The 10,231-nt window shown below is 47.5% G+C and overlaps 1 protein-coding gene across 2 annotated transcripts in view; it reads left to right on the plus strand.

Annotated features, from left to right (window-relative positions):
- Positions 1-9,972, plus strand: part of MAML3 (mastermind like transcriptional coactivator 3) — a 247,271-nt gene extending 237,299 nt beyond the window's left edge. Inside the window, exons 3-5 of one of the 2 annotated variants that reach the window (XM_005142366.3) lie at positions 1,098-1,340; positions 2,766-2,853; positions 5,938-9,972. In XM_005142366.3, coding sequence (XP_005142423.2) covers positions 1,098-1,340; positions 2,766-2,853; positions 5,938-6,929 — 1,323 coding nt within the window. In that variant the 3' untranslated portion in view covers positions 6,930-9,972. The remainder of the gene's footprint in view (positions 1-1,097; positions 1,341-2,765; positions 2,854-5,937) is intronic. The other variant, XM_034064544.1, reaches the window with a different exon arrangement.
- Positions 9,973-10,231: the final 259 nt, after the last annotated feature.

A 10,231-nucleotide genomic window follows, 5' to 3' on the forward strand; every position in this document is an offset into this window, starting at 1 on the left:
GGTGCTGCTGGGTGGGACACAGACGAGAGGAGAAAATCCTTCTGCTCTCTTACAGGAAGGAGCACCCTGAGTAAGGGCTGGGAAGCAGCGCTACACCTGCTGCTTTGTAATACCCCCCGGTCGTTATTTCTGAGCACGGCCTAAGCGTCTGAGCGAGCCCCCCCCGCAGCGCCGAAGGAAGCGCTGTGCCCTTGCCTGCCCGGCAGCGGGGAGCCCCCGGGGGGGTGAGAGGCGCTCCGGGCACCGCTGCAGACCCCCGCGCCTGGGTCCCACCGCCCCCCGGCTCCTCTCGCCGCCGCGCCGGTCCCCGGGCGGGCAGCGACACCTGCCGGCGGGCGGCGGGGCCGGGAGCCCGGGCGGGCACCGTGCTGTGCTGGGGAGAACCTGACCCCTGCCGCTCTGCCATCACCCCTGGCCTGGGGCGCTCCGTTTCCTGGCGCTGCATTTTCGCAGAGCTAAAAGGCAGCAAATTGGATCAGAAACATCAAGAGAAAGCCGGGTGGGTTTAGGGGAAGGTGTCTGGGGCATCACCCGCCTGAGTCCTTTCAGCCACGCGCTGTTGGTCCGTTGCTGCAGGACGGAAGCCTCAAATAAAACACATGATGTGGTTAAATCCTGAGATTCTGGTGCAATATAGGGGGAATTAATGCTGCCAGCTCCTGCTGTTCATTTTGTGTGTATAAAACCTCAGCTCCTCAGTCCATAGAACTGTGTGAAACTGCTGCTAGTGAGAAAGAGAAACGGAAAGGGAGAGCAAATATACTTGTCTCCATGATGGGGGAGGAAAAGTTTAGGAAAACATGACTCTGAAGTTATGTATCCTGGATGGAGATAAACCTGGTACCCAGCTTTATCATTGTGCTATTAATGAGTGGCAAAGTGCTTTTGCTTTATCTGCGGGGTTTTTGCCCTCCAGGAGAGAAGAGGAACCTGCTGTTCAGTCGCTGTGGGCTTGATCATAAGCATCTTTCCAAGGACTCTTAATTTCTTCAGGCTCTAGTCTTCACCCATAAACTCAATGCTTGTTCTTAATGAGCCTTTATTTCCCTTGCCTTATGAAACACCATGAGTAATGAGGCCTCTCTCTCTTTGCACAGGAGCAGCATCAAGTGGGGTTGTCCCGGACCACGGGGCCTATGCAGCCTTCTGTCCCACCAGGCTCCAGCAGCGTGGTCACAGGCACAAGCTCTGGGGGTCCCTTCCTAGGAAACCAACCTCAAGCAGCCATCATGAAGCAGATATTGATTGAGCAGAGAGCCCAGCTCCACGTGATGGAACAGCAGAAACAACAGTTTCTAAGAGAGCAAAGGCAGCAGCAGCATCAGATCCTGGCAGAGCAGGTACAGTACCCATTTGTCTCAGGTGCTGCAGTGCATGCTGGTGTTTGAGCATGAGCACTACAGACAGTGCAATGCCAGTGCTTCCTTCTGTGTTTATTAGTGCTCTCTCTGTAGCTCCCATTGTAGTGTTTCAGCGAATGTTTTCAAAGAGGCATCTGTCTCAGGCCTACCATTAGCTTGGCAAGTATTACCCATGTTCCCAGGGGTGAGCTTGACAGTCACATGGGATTTTAGACACTGGAAAAGCTGGCTCCAAGGGGAATGGCTTTAAACTGAAAGAAGGTAGATCCAGATTAGACATTAGAAACAATATTCTTCACTATAACAGTGCTGAGGCCCTGGCACAGGCTGACCAGAGAAGCTGTGGCTGCCCCATCCCTGGCAGCGCTCAAGGCCAGGTTGGACACAGGGGCTTGGAACAGCCTTATCTAGTAGAAAGTGTCCCTGCCAGTGGCAGTGTGTTGAATTAAATACAAGGCTGAGGCTGGCAAGTGTGCTGAGGTAGATGAAAAGCAACAGAGTCACAGTGTTCAGGCTCCTAGCTGTTGGGTGTTTTGCGCCTAACAAGGTTCCCTTTACCTTTTTGATAACACGTATTTAAGAACATAGGGATTAGTACTTGCTTCTTTCCCATCTTTGCTGTTCTCTTACTTCCATTACACGTCCTTGGTTTTGGACACAATGTTTGTACAGCTGCAGATGAAGCACCAAGACGTGTCCTTTCAGTAAGTGCTTAGTTGAGTATACGCTAGGCTTTGAAAGCTCTGGTAAACACACTCTCTGTTTTTATAATCAGCCCTTGATTCTGTTTTAGATGCACGAGTATTCATAGCAAATAATCACAGAGGAGCAGTGTGGGCTGGATCAAGGGAGGGAGGCATTTTACAATTACCTGCTCCCCAAATATAATTCCCTGAAGCACAATGGCCTCAATAGCCGTTTCTGTTTTGGCTCAGGGCTGATCCTAGGCTGCAGTGCTGAGGTCAGGATGCATTACTCCTTGCAGCTGAGTGTTTTGGGTGCAGAGGTGGAGGAAAGCCTTGTCCCAAGAGCACAAATCCCTAGACCTTGCTAGGGTTGGGAGAGGGACAGGGTATGCGGGTACAGTTGGACCTAGGTGAGCAAAGTTAATTCATATCCCTCCCTCTCCTTTCAGCCTGAAGACAGTGAAGTTCACACTGTAGAGGTCAAGATGAAGTGGCTGTAAGCAAGGAGAGATGATGTTAGCCTCAGTGCTTATTCCTTGCTGAGTAGCCCAAGTGCTCTCAGGAGGACTCTTCAAATGGCTCTGCTTGTCTCTCCAGAGCAGCTTGTTAGATAAGAAACGCAGCAGTTCTGCTGCAATACTTCTGCCACCAGCCCCTTTCGCAGCTCACTAATTAACCTTCTTTTTCTCTCTGCTCTCTTTCCCTTGCTCATTTCCAGCAGTTGCAGCAGCAGTCACATTTGCCTCGGCAGCACCTGCAGCAACAGCGGAGCCCGTATCCAGTGCAACAGGTCAATCAGTTCCAAGGTAAAAGTCAAATTCTTTTTCCTATATTGGAGCCAATGTATTGCCCCTGTAGCGGACATGTGAAAGCTCATGTGTTTTGTGGACACCAGGGTTTGAGCAATGTGCCAGAACAGGAAGACAGGCCGTGCTACACTCGCACATACCACATGTTTTACCAAGGGGGGATGCCCAGGTTTGTGTGTTTAGTTGAGTTTCCAATTTCCTCTCTGCTCTTCTCAGCGGAAGCTGCAGTTTTTATCTGACATTTGTTTTGCCTCTTTCACATGTGGATTCTATGGTTTTATCTTGTTTGCCTTAACTCTCATTGCGCTCTTTTACTTTCCCAGCTAGTGTCTCTCACTGTATCTTGGTGTTAGCCCTCTTCATTCCCCACTTTATAGTTTGATGAGCAGAGAATTTCAGAGAGGTCATCCTTATCTGGAGAAGTGACTGATAAATGTGGGAAGTATCTGTCAGTGAAATATCTGACATGTAAATGGAGGATTTTAATGAACTTAAAAAAGTTCAAAGAGTATTCAATGTGTTCACAGATAACTGAATAATGTAAGTACAGACATTTTGGCTTAGAAAAATAAGTTAATTCTGAGCTTTTTAGGTGCAAAGCATCAGCTAAATGTCTTCACTAACCATGGATTCTAAAAAGACGTGAAGCAAACATGCACCTGCACTGTGTAAGTCACAATAGTGTCATGTAACTGCAAAAGAAAACAAGGGAGGCAAGCAGATCACAGTTCTCCTACCCAGGAAGCCAACAGGCAGTCCCATCTTTTGCCAGTATATATCAGGGTGCTCCTTCTAATCACCTTCTCATTCATCTTTGGCAGCATAAATTCTGTATAAAATTATTTTTCTCCCCCTAACAATTCATTTGCAAAATCCAAACGTATGTGCACACTGCCACACATCGAGATGCACATGTAAAAGCTTTCTGCATTAATGCTTCTTTGAAACCTTGCCTTCATGTGTATTATTGAAAAGAAATGGAGAAGAGAGTTTAGACTAATCTGACAGAGCAAGGATTTAATTTTCATAAATGAGCTGATTTAAACATAAGTATTTCACTGTTTTTCCTATGTTGTCACAAGGATGTAACCCTGTGCAGTAGGTTATGTGCAAATGAGACCAGAGGGTGGCACAAAGTCTTAAAATCTGTTGCATCTCTTTTAACTGCTCCTTGTCTGATCTCCCATCTCTTATGCCAAACATGATAGTTAATGGAACGAGTGTATGAACTAGTTGCTGGCAGTGACTCCTTTGGAGGTGTTCAACTGCCATTTTCAATTTAAAAAGGACTAGAAATACATTATGTAAGGGTTTAACATCACCTGTATCTTCAGCACTTGCTGGATGCACTGTAAAATGAGGCTGCCTCTAATCACAGGAGAAGAAGGTGATCTAAATGAACAAAAATCAAGGGCACCCCAGTGCCAGTCATTATGGAAACAGTTTGCTATCATGGGAAAAGTAAAAGCTGCCGCTCCATTTGCCCCATTCAAGCAAGATCCAGGTAGTGTGTCTTCATGCTACAAAGTGTTTCATTTATCTGTACACTGGAGCTAAAAGCATCCTCCAGAAGCTTATCCTGCTGTGACAGAAAGGCAGTGTAGCCATCCTGTTTGTTATGTGCAAAACTGGAGAAATGGCACTTCCTTTCTTCATTCCCATTTCTCACTGATGAGGATGGTAGTGACTCAAGGCCACAATGAACCCATGGCATAATCAGAGCTCCAGTGATTGTTTTTAAATAAAGACAGTAAATACAGAGGGATATTGGCTTCCCAGGAATCAATAGTGCCCCCCACCCCTGAAAGGAGGACACAAGGATGGTTCAGCTATCTGCCACGGTGTGGAATTTAATGAGGTTAGGATTTTCTGGTTTCCCATCACTGGCCTAAGGTGGAGTAAAATGTGCTTATATTATCGATTCACTAATACACTCTCCCTGCTGTAAATGTCCACAAAAAACAATTTTTCTTCTTTCCATGGACTTAATCAGTAACAATGATATAGAAAATCCATTCATTTATGCCTCCTGAGCTATTAAAAAATTGATTTGCCTTCTGAGCCTGACATTTCCATTTTCAAGGCTTACTTTTGAAAGACAATGGAGATATTTAAGAGAGAGCTTCAAATGGTAAACTGAAGTTCAGCTGCTTTGCTGCTGTTGAAGACCACTGGAAGCTTCCTCGCTTACTAGAAGCTGAGTTAGGCTTATCTGAAGAAGATAAGTGCTACTGAGTTACAGTGTGGATGCAACTTTGAAGTCTTAGGAACAAATTTTTTCATGGGGGAGGGTGCACATTGTCACTGGTGCTGGATGGAAAAATACACACAGAAGGAAAGAATCAGGTTTACTTTTGAAAGGGCAGTTTGACTCCCTGGTCACTTCTTAAAACTTTAATCTCTGGTGCTAGTGAGATAAGAGAAAGGCAGGCCTGTTTTAGTGCTGCATCTTCTGTGTCTGCCTAGCTCAGGCACCTGAGCAGTTATCATCAGGGAGGCAACTATGGCTGTAATCATGCACTTGTGCTGCCTCAATCCGTCAAGAATCTGAAGCCATGAATCCCTTTGGGTGCATATCCCCAAATTGTCATAATTGAGAATTACTTAGAGAGTAAATCATTGGCCTTTTAACCTTGCCAGCCTCATTTTAGGCCTTAAGGGAAATTAGCCTACTCGCCTGCATCGATGGTATTCTCTGCTGAGCGGCGTACTGCTTCACAAGTTGAATACATAACACAAGCAGTGATTCTTGCTTAGGGTAGCACCTGAGCTGTTTTGACTGTTGCCTTCAAGGAAAGGGGACTTGCCAGGTCAGGACAGAGGCTGCAGCAGTGTGCAGTGTGAGGTGGGGAACACATCACCTCTGAAATGAAACTAGCATTAGGCAGCAAGCATACTTCCCAAGGATGGATAACCTTCCAGCTCTGCTAACCTCCATGGAAACAATAACTTCTTCAATCAGAAAGCACAGCCATCTGAAATCCTGCTGTGGTGCAGAAGGCTGCTACAGATTCTCTCTTATTGTTAATTAAGATTCACAGGGTTGTGTTTTTTAATTCCCTTCCTCCCTTTTTGGTGTAGGTTCTTCCCAGGATATAGCAGCTGCAAGAAACCAGGCAGCACTCCAGAGCATGAGGACATCCCGAATGATGGCGCAGAACGTGAGCATGATGGCAATGGGTCCCTCCCAGAGCGCGAGCACGCTGCCCTCGACCGCAGGCCAGTCAGACATGGGCATGGCTCCTTACAGCAACACCTCGTCTAGCCAGCCAGGAATGTACAGTATGAGCACAGGGATGAGCCAAATGTTGCAGCACCCAAACCAAAGTGGCATGAACATGGCACACAACGCAGGCCAGGGAACAAGGCAGCCTGCCTCTGGACAAGCGGTGGGAATGGTTGGCAGTTTTGGTCAGAACATGATGGTAAACTCTGCTCTTCCCCAGCACCAGCAGCAGATGAAAGGAGCTGGGGGCCAGGTCTTACCCAGGCCACAAGCACCACGACTTCAAAACCTGATGGGGACTGTCCCTCAGGGAACACAAAACTGGCAGCAGCGAGGCTTGCAAGGTATACCTGGAAGGACTAGCAGTGAAATGGGGCCCTTCAATAATGGCACAACGTACCCGATGCAGTCTGGGCAGCCGCGGCTGTCCAAACACCATTTCCCACAAGGGCTTAATCAGACAGTTGTGGACACAAGTGGAGCAGTAAGAGCCCTGAACCCAGCGATGGGGAGACAACTGCTGCAACCACTACCTGGGCAACAAGGTGCTGGCCAGGCAAGGCCGATGGTGATGCCTGCAATAAGCCAAGGGGTCCCCACAATGTCTGGCTTTAGTCAGCCTCCAACACAGCAAATGCCAGGTGGTAACTTTGCTCAGAGCGGCCCAGGGCAGGCCTACGAGAGGAATCCCACTCAGGACTTATCTTACAACTACAGTAATGAAGGAGCAGGGGGGTCATTCTCCAGTTTAGCAGAGGGCGCAGACCTCGTGGACTCCATCATTAAGAGCGGACCAGGGGATGAGTGGATACAAGAACTTGATGAGTTGTTCGGAAACCCCCAGTGAATGGGCTTGTATAGTCTGGAGCTTTGGTTGTTCCATCTGAAAAAGCAAAGAGAGTTGGATGTCTCCCCATCCTTGGATTGTTGGGGGTTTTGTTTGAATTGGTTTGGTCTGGGGTTGTTTTGTTTTCTGTTGTTTTTAATTGTGCAAACTGAGCTGATCTGTAGCCAACTTTGGAAGATTCAGGGGGTGATGAAAACATCAGCATCCCAAGACTTCCACCAAGCAACCTGTGTTGCGTGGCAGCACCCACTGTGTGTGTGGGGAGCAGGGGGCAGGATGGGGAAACTGGAAAAGCCAGCTGATGCCTCTGGTTGGGAAAATGTGTTCTTTCCCACTGAAACAAGGCTTCATTGCACAGTGGTGTGGGGTGGTCCCGATCTCTCCCACCTCATGAAACCGTAAACACTGCAGCTTTCAGGGGAGCAGATGAAAACAGGCAGGAGCAAAGTCTAAAGATGTCCATGGGCGATCGCACAGGCCCTGGTTGGAAACAGGTTTAATCCCAGGAGCAGGCAGGTCTTGGTGAGCCATAGCCAGGCCCACAGGGCTGGCTCTGGGCTGTCACAAGGAGATGTGAAGCAGACACTTGACAAACCTAAACAGTCACAGGGAGGTCACCATTTTCACCACAGAGTGACAAAAAAACCAACAAAGGTGCAGTAGAACGTGAATTTGGCAGCATGGTGAGGACAGTTTGGTTACAGGAGTGCTGCTGGATATGGCTTAGGTGGGTGGGTTAACTTAATGAGCTGCTTAGTCCCCTTGGGACTCACAATAGTGCTTCCTTGTTGAAGTGCTTTGGCACAAATCTGTTGCCTGGGCATGCAGAACAGCAGCTATCAGTGGTGGGGAAGGGCTAAGAGGTACCAAGAGACATCAGCTCAGGTCCTAAGCAGGTTGCTCTCTCTCCTTCCTCCCTCCTCAGTATGTTTTCAGTTCACTTCCTTCCCTTCTTATACTTCAGTGTAAAGCAAGGCAAGTTGGCTGCACTTTATTCAGGTGAGCAACAACTGCCACAAAGGGGCAGGCAGGGGAGGAGAAAACAGGCAAAAGAAAATGTACAGGGAGGGTTTGGCATGTGGAATGGGTTCCTCCTCCCCTCTTGAAAAGTGCAAGTTTGGCAAGCAGGATTACCCTGGGGTGTGTGGGCTATCGATGTGGCATTATATGCAACCTGAAATCAGTTTTAAACAGATGTTTGGCTTAATCTCTCTGGTTTGCTGGAGTAAAGTTCACTGCAGTATTTGAAGAACAGGAACCAATGAAGGACTACTGTAAAGATCAGTGACAAATGGGTAAAATCATTGATGTAGTTATTACAAACATGGGGTCTGCCCAAATAAGCTGTTAGGTAATAGCGATGTATTCACTATCTCCACTGTGTGGACCAGTGCTGAGCAGCACTACAATGAAGTTGTGACACATCTTGCACACTGAGGCGCCAGCCATTCTGAATGTCTAAAGCAGCAGTTCCCAAGCTGCAGCCTAAGGCCAAGGTAAGCTGTCCTCCAAAACCGACCGCCTTGCTAGTGTTTTCAACTGAGAGATGTTTACCAGATTATGTAGTGGTGCATAAAATGTTAATGGGATCCACAGTCCAGCAATTCTGAGAACCTCTGCCCTAATGTTGGCCTCTGCAAGTCATACAATGTGCTCTGCAGTGGAAGTGCCTCTGGTACTACTGCCTACAACAACTACCCAGCTACCGATTACCTCCTTGTGTGCTGCTCTACTTGGGGCTGGCGATGTGAAGTGCTGAAATCCAGGGATGCTGAGAGGCTTGGCATCCTGTGTTTTCAAGTCCTGCCTTTCCCTGTGGAGCACAGACATGCATCACATTAAGGGAGTGGGAGCAAAATGGGCCTGGAACAACCTCAGCACCCTGTTACAGTTCTCTTTTGTGCAGTAACCACTTGCAGGGCTTACCTAGGTGAGGAGAACTGTCTTTTAAATGCTATAATGTAGGCAGGACAAACTGCACTTTTTAAAATGCTTTAGTTACATCTCTTTTAGCTAACCCCTTTTTAAAACACAGTGTGAGGACCTATTCCAGTTCCTGCTGAAGACGACAGAGGTCTTCCTGTCCACTGCTTCAGCAGGAGCCAGGGCAGCCCCTAATTCAGTAAAGGAGAGCACCAGCCACAGTTTTCAGTCCATCTTGTGAGTAAGCGGCTCTTGGTGGATGGAAGAGGCAGGCAAAGGAGAGAAACGGTACCTTGAGGGGATGAGGGCATTGTGTGTGTGTGTGTCTGTGTGAGCGTGTGGGTGAGAGGAGCGGTGGGCTGGTGTGGTGCAACCTGTCCTGTGTGGCAGAGGTGTGCCAGGATGAGGAGGCAGCGAGCCGACAGCACTGAGGCTGGCACAGCATCAGCAGCCCTTCCTTGGGTGCCAGTGATCAGGGGCTGCCTGCCAGCACAGAGCTGCACAGTGCGGGGTTAGGAGCACACAGCCACCAAGTGCAAATCCGAGTGTGTCAGGGAGATACAGGCTTTGGTGAATAAATGGTGGTGAAGACTGGGTCTCTGTTGTCTTTGTAAAGCTTCCTCCAAATACTCCGTTCCGGGACCAACTACTAGAGAGGCAGATTTTATTAGATTTGGGGTTGGGTTTTTTTTTTTTCCTTTCTTACTATGGTGCTGATGTATATGTAATGTTAAAAAAATAAAAGTTATTTGTAAATATGTTTTTACAATTCTACAGATATCACTGGGTCTACTATCTGTAAAATATATACATATAAAATATATATATATACTGTTTGTTTAAAATAGAGTATTTTTATTTCATTCCTTAACTCATCCTTACTGCAGTGGTATTGCACTTCAGATGACGTCTAATTACTAATTTGTACTGTATCCCTGACAGCAACTTGCTCCATTTTACTCAGATTTTTCTAGTTTTCTGTTTTTACTTTGTACATTAAGCATTGCTTATTTCCTCTGAAGACCTGTACAGAGCTCTGGAAATGTAGAGAAAGACCTGATGTTAACATACCACTTTTAAAGAAAAACAAAACAAAACAAAGAAAAAAAGAGCACCCAAATAAAAGATGGTTATCTGACTCATCTACCAGGCTGGCTTATAGGGTCATCTCTCGCCCCACTCCTGCGCCATGGGGGGTGATGTGCTGGGAGGAGGAGGGAAGCCAGCTCCAGAGCTGCCATTGCCTGCCCAGAGTCAGGGTGTTACAGGCAGGGTACAGCCTGTGCTGGGCGTACTGGAGCAGCTCACAACACTGAGATCTGGGGAGGGCAAGTGGGGGGAAAGAAAGGTGCAGGGTTGGATGTACAAGTTGGAAAGAA

Source organism: Melopsittacus undulatus, chromosome 7 (assembly GCF_012275295.1).
Source record: "Melopsittacus undulatus isolate bMelUnd1 chromosome 7, bMelUnd1.mat.Z, whole genome shotgun sequence".
NCBI lineage: Eukaryota > Metazoa > Chordata > Aves > Psittaciformes > Psittaculidae > Melopsittacus > Melopsittacus undulatus.